Source organism: Rhineura floridana, chromosome 4, assembly GCF_030035675.1.
Source record: "Rhineura floridana isolate rRhiFlo1 chromosome 4, rRhiFlo1.hap2, whole genome shotgun sequence".
NCBI lineage: Eukaryota > Metazoa > Chordata > Lepidosauria > Squamata > Rhineuridae > Rhineura > Rhineura floridana.
Genome location: NC_084483.1, coordinates 183,205,984 through 183,224,649, shown reverse-complemented (window position 1 = coordinate 183,224,649; position 18,666 = coordinate 183,205,984). Strand labels below are relative to the sequence as shown.

General features: G+C 40.3%; 1 protein-coding gene across 3 annotated transcripts in view; it reads left to right on the top strand.

The window, feature by feature from the left end:
* SRBD1 (S1 RNA binding domain 1) overlaps positions 1-18,666 on the top strand; it is a 265,692-nt gene that overhangs the window by 199,097 nt on the left and 47,929 nt on the right. Inside the window, exon 18 of one of the 3 annotated variants that reach the window (XM_061625424.1) lies at positions 4,354-6,092. The exons of the other annotated variants lie outside the window; for them this stretch is intronic. Within the exon in view, the coding sequence (XP_061481408.1) occupies positions 4,354-4,408 (55 nt within the window). The 3' untranslated portion in view covers positions 4,409-6,092. Of the gene's footprint in view, positions 1-4,353; positions 6,093-18,666 lie in introns of those variants that run through there. 3 annotated transcript variants of the gene reach the window in all.

Genomic DNA, 18,666 nt, shown 5'->3' with positions numbered 1-18,666 from the left:
TCAGGCAGCAAAAGGAATGGTAGTGTATCCTCTCACCAGCTGGGAAAACAAAATATATTAGCTTCCCTGCCAACAAGCACGGCTGTTATTATCTTAACAGTGCATTCCTTCAGTGCAGCAGTTGGTTTTGTAATTTGGACTCATTTTGGAACATAGGAAGCTGCCTTATACCAAGTCAGACCATTGGTCCATCTAGGTCAGTGCTGTCTACACTGACTGGTGGTGGCTCTCCAGGCAGGGAACAATTCCAGTCCTATATGGAGATGGCAGGGATTGAACCTGGGATCTTCTGCATGCAAAGCGGATGCTCTGCCACTGAGTTATGGTCCTTCCTCTTAACCATTGGTCTAACTAGCTCAATATCCTAGAGATGTGAAGGCCTGGAAAAAAAACCCAGGCTGCTTTCACACTACAGTTTATTCAATTCTTCTGACAATTTCTTACCTGGTAATTTGCACATTATATTTGACTAGCCATAATATGCATTGTGCTTTTTCAAAACATAAGAAACTTTTGGTGAGATTCTGTCACTCTTAAGTGATTTGCATGATTATTTCACAGTTACTGTAGGTCTCGTAAAATGAGTGAGCTAATTAGGCTTGAAAAAAATCAAAAAGCAAGCTCAAAAGTTATGCCACACTTTTCAGACTTAGGATGTTCAAAAGAAATATTTTTTAAAATGGACTTGATTGAAATCCTCTGCTTGTTAGAAAAAAGAGGAAGGTGCTAGGAACATTTGTTCAAATTAAAATTTCCAGAAGGGTAGCTGAGTTTGTTACAGCAAACACAAAAAGACTACGAGGTTTATTGAGGCATAAACTTGTGTGGAATAGAGCAGGTCTAGTCTATGGAAGCGTATGCCTCAATATAACTGTGCCTTTAAAGCACCACAGATCTTTTTGGAGTTTACAGATGAAGCGCATTTTGTCTTAAACAATAAAAAGCAAGGCATCTCTTCATTTTGGTAAACTGATATATTCAGCCATGATTTAGATCAATCATCCTGGATCATTCTGAGCTATCACCTCAAGTGATTACTCATCAGTGGGAGCCAAACTAGGAGATCATCTTTGCCCATTCAAGTTAGGAGGTGGTAAGTCTTGCCCATTCTGCTGTTCCCTCTCATGGTGACATCTATTTTTGAAATGAAATCTATGAACAGCCCCCTACCAAGCTATCATTTGATAGTTTTAACTACAGTAGGGCCCCGCTTACCGGCGTTCCATTTTGCGGCGTTCCGCTGATGTGGTGGCTTTCAATTTGGGGAAATTCCCAGTTTTAAAGCCGATTTTGCGATTTTATGGCATTTTGCGACATTTTCGCATCATTTTCGTGCGACGTGGCCCATTATAGTCAATGGGTTCCGCTTTACAGCGATTTCCGCTTTACAGCGGGGGCCTGGTCCCTAACCCACCATATAAGCGGGGCCCTACTGTATTTGGTGAAAATGATTGTATGAATAGGTCCTCTGTAGCCAATGGAAAAGGTACACACACACCCATGCTTCCTTTTCGTTCATATTATGAAGTGGAGACATTTTAAAAGCTATGGTAGAAACTACGTCCAGATGCTTTGCAGAGTAGATGATTTTGTTTTGGTTGTGCTACTGAAATAGCCATCCTCCAGTATCTGGAACTGAAATCACTGAAAAGCAGCAAGAAGCCTGAGATTCAGCATGCCTGCCCATTTTCCTCATTAACAAATCATGGCAGTTTCCAGTATTTTGCTAAGATACTGTAATTAATGATAGGAGGACTTTCTTGGCTTACGTTAAGCACCTTCAAGTTTTGCCTGAAGAATTCACCCGGTTTCTTTCACAGTGGATGGATGATGAGTTGACTTGTCTGCCACTGCTGCACTCAGCATTTCTGCGACTGCTGTTCCTGAGAGGAAAGTTTTGACTTCCAAAATAGCCAATCCTCAAAAGAGGAAGAAAGGGAGGAAAGGTGCAATCTCTTTACTGCTTGTTTCCATGGAACAGTGGAGGGAGCAGAAACTCTATGCCAACTCAACTTTCCTTGGTGGAAAGTTGGAGAAAGAGAAGCTGCCTACAGGTAGACAGGATTTCAGGAATACAGAATAAATGACTTTGGATTCTGGCCTGAAGAGTAATGTGGAAATTCCAACGTTCCCCATTTTTTTAAAAAAAGCATGTAACCGGCCGCAGAATTAAAGCTCTGGGTAACTGCTGAAATGGTCAGAACTATTAACAGTTCTCTTGATATTTAATTCCAGGTCATTTGCGAATTTAAACTGACATTACTGTATTAGATGTTCCTCAGTGTTTGCATAATGAAGGAAATGCAGGTTTCCTTGGTTATTATTAGTAGTAGTAGCAGTAGTAGTATATATGTGCTTGAATCCTGGGAAGACAGAGGCTCTTCGGGTGGGTGGTTCCTGTGTCTGGGAGATAGGCAAGTTACTCATTCTGGATGGGGTTGCACTCCCTCTGAAGGAGCAGGTGTGTAGCATGGTGGTAATCCTAGATACATCTCTTTCACAAGAGGCCCAAGTCTCCTTTCTGGCTAGGAGTGCCTTTTACCAGTGTTATCTGGTTTGCCAGCTGTGACTGTTCCTGGACAGGGATTGCCTGAGCACTGTGGTCCATGTATTGGTAACCTTGAGGCTGGATTACTGCAACGTGCTCTATGTGGTGCTGCCCTTGGGCCTGGTTCGGAAACTCCAGCTGCTGCAGAATGCAGTGGTCAAACTGCTGATGGGGGCACATTGCCGACAATGTGTGACACCATTGTTAAAACATCTGCACTGGTTGTCCATCTGCTACCAAGCCAGATTCAAAGTCTTTGTATTCATTTAAAAAGCCCTGAACAACTTACAGTTGGTCCAAGGTAACTTGGGGACCGCCTGAATCATTATATCTCAGCTTGATCACGGAGCTTTGTTGCTTGTGCTCTGAGTTGGCTCATTTGACAGCAACAAGAAGTTGAGCCTTTCGTGTCATCAACCCAGTCCTGCGGAATGCTCTGCCAATAGAGATTCAGCAGGTACCTTCTGTTTTAACCTTTAAATGTCTGCTGAAAACTTTTCTATGCTGCCAAGTTATGCAGGCAGTTAAGGAAATATCTTTCTATAAGAGGTAGTCGATAATCTCTTGTTTTAAAATGTTACATTGTTTTTATTGTATTTAGGTATGATTGTTGTAAACCACCTTGATTTTTTTTTTGAATAGAGGTATACAAATATTTTTATATGTACCATACATATCACAAACACATACTTTTCTTAGTACATGAATGAAAATGTGTACACTCTTACATAAACACAAAAAAGATATTTCTGTGTTATTTGCCCTGATTGATATTATCTAATAAAGCAATCCACTGAATAACATCAAAATACTGTGAATCCATAACCTGAATTTGTTAGGTTGTGGATTCTCCTTCTCCTGCTCTGTTTAATAAAATTTATCCCTCTTGTCATAAATTATCTTGTTTTTGTTTGCCATCTCTCAATCTCAAATAATATGTTAACTTTGTAGCAAATTATATACATTATAGCATATTCCCATACTTTCTCATACCATTCTTTAATAGATTTCATGAGCAAAGTATTCTATTTGTTTCTAGTGTCTAAGAAATTAATTAGTATTTCCTTTAAAGATGTTTTATGATCCCCACAGATATATTTGTCAGGTGATATCCACTACCTTAAATGACTTTAAAAGGGGGTTAGACATATTTGTGTCAGATCATTCTATGGCTGGCTGTCATTCATGATGGCTATAGGCAACCTCCAGGTCCAGAGGTACCGTACCACTAGGAACTGCCTTCACACCCTGCTTCCCAGTGGCATCCGTTTGGCTGCTTGTGGAAGAAGGATGCTGGATTAAATGGACCTTAGACCCAGTCAGCATGGTACGATATTTTGGGTGGTATTCAACTAACTCGTCCCATCAGTACAGACTTCCGCCCTCCTCTCATGTGTGCCCCATGACTTCCCCAAATCTGCTCTAGAGAGTTGGGGGAACGAACAGATTTAGGGGGCTTGCAGGGGGAGGAGAGGGGGGAAAGTTCCATTGCACAAAGAAATCCTTGTGCTGATGGAACTACAGTAGGGCCCCACTTATACGGCGGGTTTTGTTCTGGACCCCCGCCGTAAAGCGGAAAACACCGTAAAGTGGAACCCCATTGACTTTAATGGGTCGCGTCGTGCAAAAATGACGCGAAAATGGCGCAAAACATCGCAAAAAGGGGAAAAAAACCTTTAAAATTGAAAATGAAAGGCGCCGCATCAGCTGAACGCCTTAAAGCGGAACGCCGTAATGCGGGGCCCTACTGTACTTACCTAGTGCTATGTTGAATATGACACTTTGTATTTTTTATATTTTATCAGGTGGATTGGTTTTTTACTGAAGATTACAAGCTGGTTTTTTGCAAGAAGATCTTAAAAAAAGGACTTTTTTTAATAAATAAGTAAATGTTCAAGAATATTTCACTATGCACATGTTTTATGGAAAAGTCGCTTTGTGGTGACATTTCCACATTGAATGCTTAAGTGAATGAATGGGTTGTCCGAATGAGGGAGCAGGTGTTGTTTAGCAGAGGTTTCAGGTCTTTGTGATTTACAGCTAGCTATATTTTACTAAGGCTTACATGTTTAATCCATTCAGGTTCCAATCATACATGCCTACCTGCGAGCAAGTCCCATTGAACTCAGTGGTACTTTCTTCTGAGTAGACATACATGGGATTGCACTCCTCCTTTTTTAATTGTTTGAGCCATCCTATCCCAAAGGCTTAATATATCAATCTGTAATTATCACAAGTACTGCCTTAGGAAAAGCCGTGAACAAAGTTTCAGAAGCCTTCATCTTACTTTTTCTATAAGGGTGGCCTAATTTCACTGCTGTTACTGGAATATAGTAGATTTGAGTTTGGAAGCAGACGGAGAAGATATTTATATCCTATAGCTGCCAGGTCTTTAAACTTCTCCAATGCTGTTTTAATAGTTTTCCCCCTCCAGAACATTAAATCTGCAAGCCTTAGGGGGATGGTGGTTATAACTTAATTGAATGTGTCTTCTGAAAAAGAAGAAGAAAATAAATCATAAAAGCAAAAAATGCAACATAAATTTCATGTGTGTTTAAGTAGAATTGGAAGAGGATGAGACGGTTTCTAACTAACCTATTTTTATCAGATTCTTGTGGGGAAAGCTAATTGCTTATGAGAAAGCTGCATAATATAAGTCTAGCCTGGCTGCCCTTTCAACTTTCAACGCAGATTGGTTCAAACTGTCACCATTTTTGAACACAAACCCATGCATTCAAATCAATCAAATCTATAATCAATGTCATGATCTTACATTTAACTCTCCTACACTCATACAGAAGATGCTACTAATCTGATAGTGGAGTCAAATAGTCCCTGGTTTAGGTTTTATATATATATTACATTTCTAAATTACCAAAGTTTAATCTAAAATATGAAATTGAATTGCACCTGTTTGGCTTGGATCCGACGATCCGTGAACAGACTTCTGCCCACAGAATGGGACTTGCCCACCCCCATCACCCCATTGCAGCCTCTTGTGCTAACCCAAAAGCTGGTGGTGGGGCCTGGCACACTGTCTGGATTCCCCATACCTGGTTTATAATACATCAGTCAGACTCCTCAGGCAGTGCCAAAGGACACCAATAGGACTTACTCCCAAGTAACTTATAGAATTGCAGCCTGTGTGTTTTAAGACCTCTTCGTATTAACTTGTGCATCAATACGAAGTAGCTATTGTGTTTTAAGGTGAATTTTTAAGTTGCAGTTGGATATGCCCCCATATCTTGCATGTCGAGCACTTAAGTTTTTTCCCTATTCACCCTATGCTTTTTTAGAAGCCCTCTATGTAGTAACCCAGAGGTGGGCTTTTTCACTGGTTGCACCAGTGTTATGGAATGTCCCCCCACTCTGAAATGTGAGAGGCCCCATCAGTATAGGCATTCTGCCAACTCTTAGATAAGCCTTTCCCTGAACTTGAACCTCTTGAGCTAACTGTTTTAATAACTCTTTTAACTCTTTTAATTGTTATGTTTTTTAAGAAGCTTGTTTTATTGTGTGTTTTCAGTATGGATGTTCTTAGTGTTTTGATGGAATTGTTTTATTGTGTATTTTAATTATGTGTACAATTGATTTTATACTTGTAAATGGTGTAGAAGATATTTTGGCTTGTTAGCGCCATATAAATTAATAAATAATAATAGAAAATGAAAGAAAAGGTTGGTAAATGAACAATAACTGGGGAGGGGATACTGGAACACCACAGAGTAATTATTCTCTTAATAATTGGAGATTTAATGGAGTATGACTGGATGGGGAAAGTTTTACAAAGTATACTCCTTGGTTATCATTTATGATCCCAAATGCCTCAGAGGAATTACATTGCCTATCAATGGACCCAAGGTTAAGGACGTTTAAATTCAAGAATTTACATACCTTAAGATCAAATATCTTGACACTGGCTGATGAAAAAATAAGAGTGGTAGGCATAGGTTGTGATTCATATTTTACCTGAGTGGAGCTACTGTGATGTAGTTAGGGTGATCACTTATGCATTGCCAAAAAAGAAGAAATGTATCACCACAAAACACATAGATTTGCATAAAATTTACATACTTAAAGTTATATTTATAACTTATTTAGTTATTCTTACAATTTATATCCCACATCTTCAATATAGATTTATGTTCCCAGGGCAGCTAACAGTAGTATGAAGCTAAAATTAAACCTCCTCCTCTTCCTCCTCCTACGTATTAGTATTAGTATTGGTGATATCCAACATTAAGCCAAGCTCAGACTAGACCTGCTGAAATCAATGCACTTAAGTCCATTTATTTAAATGGGTCTAAGAGTATGACTAACATTACCTTATAATAAAGCCTAGAAACTGATACAGCAAATTAAAACAACAAACTAAATCATTTTCTTAACGTTTGAATAGAAAATCATCATAAGAACATTCTGAGCAATATGGCTACTTCTTACAACAGCACCTCTGCCTGGATGTGGGTATATTTTTATATAAAATTCTATAAATAAAAATGTGTTTTTTAAAATCAGAATGGTAGAAGTGCAGCATTGTTTTTATATCTACTGCTAATTAGGAATATTGTTGCTTTTTTGCTTCTGCTGTTTTCTTTTCAAGTGTATAATAAAATAGAAAATAAAATGAAACAGAAGGGGAAAGAGAGGCTTCTGTTGAATAGATATCTTTTAGAAGTGTTCTTTTTTGCTGGTGTTTTTAAAGCAACAGAAATGAACATTTACCTTATACCTTGGTATAAGGCAGCCTCCTATGTTCTTTGCATGGGTTTGTCAATTCTGGCTTGCTGGGATCACAAACTGAATATGAACCAACAGTACAATGGAGCTGCAAAAAAGCAAATGTTATTTTAGGCTGTATTAACAGAAGTAATGTTTTCAAATTGCGTGAAGTATCAGTTCCCCTCTATTTGGCACTGGTTAGGCCTCATCTTGAGTATTGTATCCAGTTCTGGACACAGCACTTTAAGAAGTATGCAGACAAACTGGAACAGATGCAGAGGAAGGTAAGAAGAATGATGAGGGCACTGGAAACAAAGTTCAATGAGGAGAGACTGAAAGAACTGGGTGTGTTTGGCTTTGAGAAGAGAAGACTGAGCGGAGATACGATAGCATTCTTCAAGTACTTGAAAGGTTGTCACACAGAGGAACGCCAGGATCTCTTCTCGATCATCCCAGAGTGCAGGACACGGAATAAGTTACAGGAAGCCATATTTCGACAACATCAGGAAAAACTTCCTGACTATTAGAGCGTCATGACAATGGAACCAATTACCTAGGGAGGTGGTGGGCTCTCCAATACTGGAGGCATTCAAGAGGCAGCTGGACAGCCACCTGTCAGGTATGCTTTAATTTTGATTCTTGCATTTAGCAGGGGGTTGGATTCAATGGCCTTATAGGCCCCTTCCAACTCTATGATTCTATGATCTCCAAATATCCCTTTCAGCATCTGCTACTTAAAGTCCTTTTCACTGGACATGCAATGGGATTGAACTTGGAAATGGATTCACTTGGCCACTGAACTGTGGGCTCTTCCCACATACACAAAACCATGCGCCTAGCACATGCACTTTATACGGAATCTATAGCCATTGGTGAGAGCCAGCGTGGTGTAGTGGTTAAGGTGTTGGACTATGACCTGGGAGACCAGGGTTCGAATCCCCACATAGCCATGGAGCTCACTGGGTGACCTTGGGCCAGTCACCGCCTCTCAGCTTCATGAAAACCCTATTCATAGGGTCGCCATAAGTCAGAATCGACTTGAAGGAAGTACGTTTACATTTATAGCCGTTGGTGAATTTTTTCTCTGCTGGAAGGTGCTTCTGTGGGCTCCTTTAACTGCCACGCTTATGTTCCCTCCCTTCTCCCTTTAAGAAGCTTGTGCAAAAACCTCTAAACAAGGGGTTCCCAAACTTTTTCCCACACGAACCACTTGAAAACTCCTGAGGGTCTTGGTGGACCACTTAGTATTTTTTTCTGCCTGTTGTAATACACAGTGCTAAATATGATATGATTTTTAATTGTATTTTTATTAATACAATTAAAAATCAACATAAATATTTAATGTGCTGGATATATAATTTCCTGTCTCTAACCACAAAACAACAGAAATGTTGCAGACCACCTGAATGAAGCATGGTCTACGGACCACATTTTGGAACATAGGAACATAAGAAGAGCCTGCTGGATCAGGCCAGTGGCCCGTCTAGTCCAGCATCCTGTTCTCACAGTGGCCAACCAGGTGCCTGGGGGAAGCCCGCAAGCAGGACCCCTGCTCTGAACTACTTGAAGAGCTGTTTTGGTGATTCTGCAAGGATAACTTTCAGAAAGCTGCATCTGAAGACAAAGTTGTGTGTGTGTGCATACGCAGTCCTGTGGACCCTGGCCATGGTAATTTTTTTTTAATTAGTGAAAAATTTATTTGAACTTTATATTCCTTTTATGTGGAAAACCTCAGGAACTGCAGGCAACTTCATGTATTCGGCGGGGAGGGGTTCTTGAGGAGATTGTACTTGAAAGTAAGCAAGCTGGGACTTGGAACACAAACTTCAGAGGTAGTATTTGAACACAGATCTTTTTCTGCACAATTGTCATGACACGACACTGAAACTTGCTGCAGAAAAATGAGGAAGAGTTAGATTCCCCCTCAAAAGCGCGTGCGTGCGTGCGTGCGTGCGTGTGTGTGTGTGTGTGTGTAGTTCTGTTTACCCTGATCTCCTGAAAGCCATTTTTAAAACACAAAACCAGATAGTCTAGTTAATAAGCATCATACCTCACCCAGAAGCCTGCCCAAAGAAAGATGAAGCTTGCATTCCAGCTGCAGTCTGAACATACTGTTGTTAATTAAATGTTGTGATTTGAGTACTTTTGATCAAACTGCATTCTCCTCCGAGAACTTTTGAGTTCCTTTCTCTTATTTACCCTTTAGCCTCTGTTCTGCTTGTGGCATATTGTAATTCAAGCCAGAGTTTCCCCAGGGTTGTGCCATGGTATTCCAAATAGAAGCAAAGACCTTGGAGGTAATCTAGTTCAACCCCTTGCTCGATGCAGGATGCAACCACTGGATCCCTGACAGGTAGCTGCCTAGCTTTTGCTTAAATACCTCCAGGACAGGAGAGCCCACCACTTCCCAAGACAATCTGTTCCGCTGTCCAGCCGCTCTTGCCACTAGGAAGCCAAGGGGTTAAGCTCTGGCACCATTGAAGCATAATTTTAACATGCATCTCCAGGTTAGATATAAGTGCTTGGCGTTGATATGTTGGGCACCCTGACTTCACTAAGGCCTGTGGGTCACTAATAAAAGAAAAATCCTCTTATGCCATGAAACAAAATAAGCAATTAGAAAATGATTGCATTAGTTAATGGCTACTGCAATTAAAATGTTACTAGAACACACAGGTTGGACTCGTGAAGCAAATTGCCTAATTAGATCAGTGAGTCATCAGCATCTTGAAATGACTGTGGATTGTTAAGTGGATGTGATGATCTAATTCCCTCCTGCTGTATACCTTGTGCTGTCATTCACACCTACATGACATGGGTGCAGAGTGCATGTAAAGGCAGCTCAATCAGAATTTCCTGATCGTTTTTGCATAGGAATGAATAAACTACACATGGAAATGCTGTGGTGGAGAAATTGGGAATGTGTCCTCCTATGCAGATGTTTCAATAAATTACAGAATCTTGAAAAGAAGATTGCTCTGGGCTATGTGGATTGCTTTCAGGATTAATGAATAAAAAAGCTATTTTACAAATGACTCTTCTGGAATATTGTTCCTTTTTTGTGAATGTGTAACTCACACTTTCCAAGCAGTGTTTTCTCCCAAAAACTATAGAAAAGGTAACTAAATGGTTTTATCGTTAAGTTCCTAAAAGTATGTCTTAGGTAGACTTTTAACTTACCCAGCAGTACTTATCCCAATGTGCTCTTTCAGCGTTTTGGCTGATTAATTGCTATTGTTATGTTTTAGATATATAGTTTAAAAATAAGTGATAGTTTAAGATTACAGGGTTCTGTCCAATTTAGCGATACTCAAGAGTAGATCCGTTCAAATAAATGGGCCTAAGTTAGTAATGTCTATTGCTTTCAGTGGGTCTACTCTGTGACTTAGGTACAACATCTATATTTTAAGCTGTTCTGAGGGCCTTTCTTGGTAGGAGAAAAGCGGCCCTTATGTTTAGCCTTTCACTTCAGCCCTTACACTGAAGAACTCTATAAAAGAAGTGCAAGGATGACAGATTCATTCATGGAGGAACTGTATGATGAAGAACCAGAATAAATAAATTTTAGAATTTGAGGTGAAAGGCGCTCTTAAAATACCTGGAAGAAACAAATCACCAGGAACAGATGGCATACCAATAGAGTTGCTACAAACAACTGAGCCTGAATCTGTCCAAATTTTGTCAAGAAATATGGAAAACTAAACAATGGCCCACAGACTGGAAGCATTCAATATACATCCCAATTCCAAAGAAAGGGAATCCCAGGGAATGCAGTAATTATCAAACTATTGCCGTAATATCCCATGCAAGTAAAGTAATGCTCAAGATTCTACAACAAAAGATTCTTACCATATAGGGAGCAAGAAATGCCAGACATCCAAGCTGGATTTAGAAAGGGAAGAGGCACCAGAGATCATATCGCAAACATACGTTGGATAATGGAACGGAGCAAGGAATTTCAGAAGAAAATCACCCTGTGTAGATCATGAAAAACTATGGAATGCTTTAAAAGAAATGGGGGTGCCACAGCATCAGATTGTCCTGATGTGCAACCTATACTTTGCACAAGAGGCTACTGTAAGGACAGAATATGGAGAAAACGATTGGTTCCCCATCGGAAAGGGTGTGAGACAGGGGTGTATTTTATCACCCTATTTGTTTAATCTATACGCAAAACATATCATATGGAAAGCAGGATTGGACCAAGATGAAGGAGGTGTGAAAATTGGAGGGAGAAATATCAATAATGTAAGATATGCAGACACTACCATACTCTTAGCAGAAACCAGTAATGATTTGAAACAAATGCTGTTAAAAGTTAAAGAGGAAAGCACAAAAGCAGGACTACAGCTGAATGTCAAGAAGACTAAAGTAATGACAACAGAAGATTTATGTAACTATAAAGTTGACAATGAGGACATTGAACTTGTCAAGGATTATCAATACCTCGGCACAGTCATTAAGCAAAATGAAGACAATAGTCAAGAAATCAGAAGAAGGCTAGGACTGGGGAGGGCAGCTGTGAGAGAACTAGAAAAGGTCCTCAAATGCAAAGACGTATCACTGAACACTAAAGTCAGGATCATTCAGACCATGGTATCCCTGATTTGTATATATGGATGTGAAAGTTGGACAGTGAAAAAAACAGATAAAAGAAAAATCAACTCATTTGAAATGTGGTGTTGGAGGAGAGCTTTGTGCATACCACGGACTGTGAAAAAGACAAATAATTGGGTGTTAGAGCAAATTAAACCGGAACTATCACTAGAAGCTAAAATGATGAAACTGAGGTTATCCTACTTTGGCCACATAATGAGAAGACATGATTCACTAGAAAATACAATAATGCTGGGAAAAACAGCAGGGAGTAGAAAAAGAGGAAGGCCAAACAAGAGATGGATTGATTCCATAAAGGAAGCCACAGACTTAAACTTACAAGATCTGAACAAGGTAGTTCACGACAGATGCTATTAGATTCATAGGGTCGCCATAAGTCGTAATCGAGTTGAAGGCTTTTAACCGGAGATGCACAGGACTGAACCTGGGACTGTAGGGCACCAATGGGATGCTGGCTTTAAATTAATTATTGTTATTGCTATTGCTATTAATTGAATTTTGTATCCTGCTCTTCCTCCCAAAGGAGCCTAGGACCGCAAACAACAAATGATAAAGCAATGAAAACATCTTTAATACTATTCCAACATAGACACAGACTGGAAGAGATGCAGGTGATTATGTTAGGTACACATAGGATGGTGCCTGACGAGCACAATATTGATCCATCTAGCCCAGTGTTTTCTACAATGACTGACATCAGCTTTCCAGGAACTCAGGCAGAAGTCTCTCCCATCACATCTACCTGATCCTTTTCTCACCTGGCATTGCAAGGGATTGAGCATGGGACCTTCTGCATGTGAAGCACTGAGCTTTGGATGCCCCCCCCGCCCCCCGTACAGGTTTATCCTGTTTAGACTTCTTTTTACAGGAGTAAGGGCCACTGTGAAGAAATCCTTACAGATTGCTCTCACTGGTTAGGTTTAATATTCTCTACATTGTCAAAAGATTTAAAATAAGTAGTTAGGTGTAGGAGACTGAGTAATGTGGTAATTTATTTATAAATATATTTGTGTGCCACTATTTCGTTAGAAACATCAAAATGGTTTACAGGAAGTTAAAAAACGCACACCGTACAATAAAAACATTAAAAATACAATAAAAACAAAGGTCAACTATTGCAAAAAGACATCTTCTTAATTGCCTGCATAAGCCTGACACAACAGAAAGGTTTTCAGCAGGTGTTTAAAAGTTAAAACAAAAAGCATCTGCTGAATCTCTGTTGGCAGAGCATTCCAGGAACTGGGCCGATGACACTGAATGCTCAATTTCACGTTGATGCTAAATGAGCCTCGCCAACTCGGGGGACGACCAAAGCCGCTCCTGCAGATGATCTCAGAGATGGTGCATATGTTTCAATGCCTTTTTCCCACATTCTTTCTCTTACTTTTAGCTGTTAGAGATAGAGGCCCTAAACTGGATGCATCAACATTAGTAGTACATGAATTAAATTCCATTGCTAATTTTGCAACATCATTGCATTTGTGACAATCATAAGGGTGGCTATTGTTTTGTTTTGTTTTGAATGGCTACGATAAATTCAACTCAGATGGATAATCCAAAATGCAGTTTAAAACGTAATGGGTATTTTCAGGTTTGTCAAGTGTTTTGATTGATTGAAATAAAAAAAATTCTTTGCCTCTGGGGATATTTCAGGGTAACGTATTGCTGCTAAAAACAAACAGCATTTCACTTTAAAAGAACCAGAAATGAGTCAGACTAAAAAGTACAAACTAGAACAAAAAATATCCCATTTTGTGACCAGGGGGAGAGGAGGGGGAGAGAGAAACCACATACAAGAAAAAAAATCTTCAAAAGAGAGTCTTGAAGTAAGGCTCTTTTATCAAACATCAGAGAGGTTAAGCTTTGGTTCTTAGAATCTAATTGAAAGGGGTTTTCTGAAGGAGACGCTACAGATTAAAACCTCTGGTCTGAACTTTTCAGAGACTTCTACCTGAGATATAAGGTGCTTTCCTTTTGTTGGTTGTCTTTTAATTCTCCACATGAAAGGATGCTACGTGTTGTATAGCACATCAGCCTCTTCATATGTTTTGATTATAAGGTTTGGTTTTTGTGCAGAGGGGCAATATCATATCTTGTACGGGCGAAACTTCAGTCAGATGCATTCTGGTTGCCCAAAGGGCCTCAGGAAGAATTCCCTTGGTCCGGGGTGGGGAAACTTATTCAGCCTAAGGGCTATATTCCCATGTGGACAACTGTCTGGGGGCTGCATGCCAGTAGAGAGTGTGCCAGAGGCAAAAGTAGATAAGGCTACAGGCAAGAGTGGGTGGAGCAATGGATGTGACCATTAGCTTTGTGCATTCCAGCCATGTAAAACCAGTGGTGGAATCATAGTATCATAGAGTTGGAAGGGGCCTTGTAGGCCATCGAGTCCAACCTCCTGCTCACAGCAGGAAATCCACAGCTAGAGCATCTCCCGCAGATAGCTGTCCAGCCTCTGCTTGAAGACATCCAGCGAAGGGGATCCCACCACCTCCCTAGGCAGTTGGTTCCATTGCCAAACTGCCCTTACTGTCAAGAAGTTCCTTCTAATGTCCAATCTGAATCTACGCTCCTGCAACTTAAAACCATTAGACCTAGTCCTACCCTCTGGGGCAGCAGTGAACAAATCTGTACCCTCCTCTATGTGACAGCCCTTCAGGTACTTAAAGAGTGTAATCATGTCGCCCCTCAGCCTTCTCTTCACCAGACTGAACATGCCAAGTTCCTTCAACCTTTCCTCATACCGGCTATCATCCTCATCGCCCTCTTCTGAACCCGCTCTAACTTGTCTATATCTTTCTTAAAATGAGGCGCCCAGAACTGAACGCAGTATTCCAGATGAGGCCTGACTAATGCAGAATATAGTGGGACTATTACTTCCCTCGACCTGGAAACTATAGCTCTGTTTATGCAGCCCAAAACCGCATTTGCCTTTTTTGCTGCAGCATCACACTGCTGGGTCATGTTCAACTTGTGATCCACTACAATTCCAAGGTCCTTCTCACACGCACTACTGCTAAGCCGGGTATTTCCCATCCTGTACCCATGCATTTTGTTTTTGTGGCCTAAATGCAGAATCTTGCATTTGTCTTTATTGAATGTCATTTTATTAATTTCAGCCCAATTTTCTAGTCTATCCAGGTCCCTTTGGATTTTATTCCTGTCTTCCATTGTGTTAGCTATCCCTCCCAGTTTCGTATCATCCGCAAACTTCATAAGGCTTCCCTCCACCCCATCATCTAAGTCATTGATAAAAATGTTGAAGAGTATCGGCCCCAGGACAGAACCCTGTGGCACTCCACTCGAAACCTCCTTCCAGTCCGAAGCAGAGCCACCGACGACCACTCTTTGAGTACGGTTTTCCAACCAGTTGTGAATCCACCTGACAGTATTCCCATGTAGTCCGCATTTAACGAGTTTGCTAATCAAAAGGTCGTGGGGGACTTTGTCAAACGCTTTGCTGAAATCTAGATAGATGACATCTACAGCATTTCCACCATCTACTAGGCTAGTGACCCGATCAAAAAAAGAGATGAGATTAGTTTGACAGGATTTTTTCTTGACAAACCCATGCTGGCTCCTACTAATCACAGCATTGTCATCTAGATAGTTGCCAATTGACTCTTTTATTATCCGTTCTAATATCTTTCCCGGTATTGAAGTCAGACTGACTGGCCTGTAATTCCCCGGATCTTCTTTTTTACCCTTTTTAAAGAGCGGGATGACGTTTGCCCGTCTCCAATCCTCCGGCACCTCTCCCGTTCTCCAGGATTTCTGAAAGATGATGGCAAGAGGTTCCGAGAGTACATCCGCAAGTTCCTTCAATACTCTGGGATGCAGTTCATTTGAACTCATTTACAGTGTGTAACACTTTCATTTTTTATTGCTGTAGCCGTAATCAGACATTGGAATGCCTAATTATGTCCTGTGGTATTTCCTGTTTCACTGGGAATAACCTTAAATTGTGAGAGCCAAAAGTCTCACTTGGAATCCAGGTGAAAAAATGTGATTTCAGCAAAATGGTTTATTATGAATACCTACTTCTTTAAACTACTGCCCTATCATAAAAATGACATGACATATTTTCTAATACTTTATCCCTCAAAAGGGATGGGTGAGGTGACAAGATATTTATTTGGAATTATTTTCTTTGAGGGGCTCTGTCTGTAAAAATGTGTATAGATTGCATTGTTTTCCTGATGCTAGTTATGGTGATTTTTTGTTTTGTTTTGTCTGTTAGAGAGAAGGGATGCATTCAGTTCTCTGACACTTCATTTTTCTTTTTTACAAACTCACAAGGGACTTTGTGGCTGAGAGTCAGAGACTTAAGTTGCAATTCTATGCACACACACCTGAGAGTAAGCTCCATTGAGCACAGTGGAGCTTACTTTTGAGTAAACATGCATTGGATTGCTGTGTTAGTCTTCCAGTGCACCCTTTGCTGACTAGAAAGAGACAAGGAGGCCTGACACACTGGGTGGTTGTTGTTGTTTCAATTTATTATTACTATTATTTAAATTTATTACCCGCCCTTCACTCAGAGGTCCAAGGCGGGTTACACCAGTTTTAAAATACTTATTTAAAAATATTTAAAACAGCCTGAAATCACAAAAAAACACAGGGTGGGTCCTAAAAACATACATCTCAAGTGTCAAAAGGCCAATCTACATGAAGTAGACCCATTGAAGTTAATGGATATGACTAACGTAGACTCGTTAATTTCAGTGAGTCTTCTCTAATTTAGCTGAATATAACCCAATGGCAACCCCTCCTCTTCCCAAACCATTTAGTCCTGAGCACAAACCCAATCCTAGTTTATATGCTTTCCTGCTCTCTAAGACAGGGGTGGGACAACGGTGGCCCTTCAGATGTTGTTTGACTTGAACTCCCAGTCAGCATTGTCAGTGGTCAGGGATGATGACGTCCAGCAGCATCTGGACAGCCACAGGCCCCATCCCTGCTTTAAGACATAGTATTAAAAATGTTCTGATGATCTACCTCGTAGATTGGCAGCCCCTTCATAGTTTGGTATACCTTTTTGATCATGGATCTAAAGTTTTGGAACCTGCAGAGATCATTGGCTTTGAGTTCATGGCTTGTTTATTTAGGCAGGTTTTCTGTGCGTTTGGCTGCTGTATAATTTCCTCTCACAATTTTCTCTTCAGTTAGTTAGTTCAGTTGATTTTACACGTGTTTGGCTTTTAACGGTTTGTTTTTAAAATGGTTGTTCCTCACTTTGAGAGTTGTAGTTACTTAAAGGCAGGTTAAAAGCAAGAAATAATTTGGGGGCAGGGGAGAATAAAAAGAAATTAAAGAACACTCCCAAAGACTGTGGTCTTTATCCCTTCAGCTAATTCACCCTTCCCCAATCTCCAGGCCTCTATATGTTTTGGACTACAACTCCCATCATCCCCGACTATTGGTCATGTTAGCTGGGGCTAATGGGAGTTGTTGTTATGATTATGGTTATTAAATGTACATCTTGCATCTTCCTCCAAAGGAGCCCAGTGTGGAAAACATGACAATACTAAAACAGTACAATAAAGCTTTTTAAACCAGTTAAAATAGCCTTTTAAAAATAGCCTTCTTAAAACAGTCAAAAACTGAAAGCAATGGCCTCCTCTCAAACTAGCAAGTTGTGGTCCAAAAACATCTGGCGTTCAGGAAGGTTGTTGTATTTATTGTAGGCCTGTGGTCTTCATGACAGCACTTTGAAAAGGAACACCAAGTATACTTTCCTTGCTTTTCTATTTTATTTTTGTTTATTTATTTATTTATTTATTTAATTTATATACCGCCCTAAGCCCGAAGGCTCTCTGTACATAATTTTCTGTGAAACAGAATGGTGCTGAGTTTTTGTTCGGCAGATGAAGTTCTAGGAATTTGCAGAAGGCATCATGTTAAAACAAAATCACAAATTTTAACATTGGGTAAATTATTAGGTTCACAGGAAGACATTATTGGGTAGACAAACCATATATAACCAGGTAGACAGAAATGATCCAATTCTTGTGGATTTAACTGAAATTTATTCTTTGTCATCATAGCTCAGAACTCAAATATTCACAATAAGGTATTCGCATGTGCCTTGTAATGATAGAGGGCACTTCTGAGAGGGATGATGCCATTCACTGGTGGGATCAGAGTCCTCTAAAGCCTTTTTGCTCCTCTCCAGGGGGAGGAGTCATCCCTCTCACTTGATCAGACCAACCCTGTCTGAGGCTGGTGAAAATTGGATCATTGCGTTGGTCTCATCAGCAGGCTGTCCCCACTAACTCCAACTAATGAAGTCAAATGACTCTCTCTGTGTCTCTCTCTTGCACATGCATATGCATACACACATGCACGGGAGGGAGAAACAACACATGGGAAAAGAGATCCACACAGGCAACAGAGAGAGAGCACCCACCAAGAACTCACACACACCAGAAAGACTCTGAAAATTTTTATTATTTAGATAAATTCACTAATAGGCAAAAAACCCTTGCGGTTTAAGAATGTACCTATAGCCAACAGGTATTTCTATCAAACTTTAAAAAGCAGGGAAATTGGGCAGCTATAATGAATGCACCAGGGGTGCAGGAGAACTGACCTCTGAGATATGATACTGCCCTACAAATTTGTAAAAATGCAGTGTGGCTTAGTGGTTAGAGTGTTGGACTAGGACCTGGAACACCACGGTTCAAATCCTGAGTCAGCCATGAAGCTCGCTGGGTGACTTGGCCCAGTCACAGTCTCTCAGCCTAACCTACCTCACAGGGTTCTTGTGAGGATAAAAT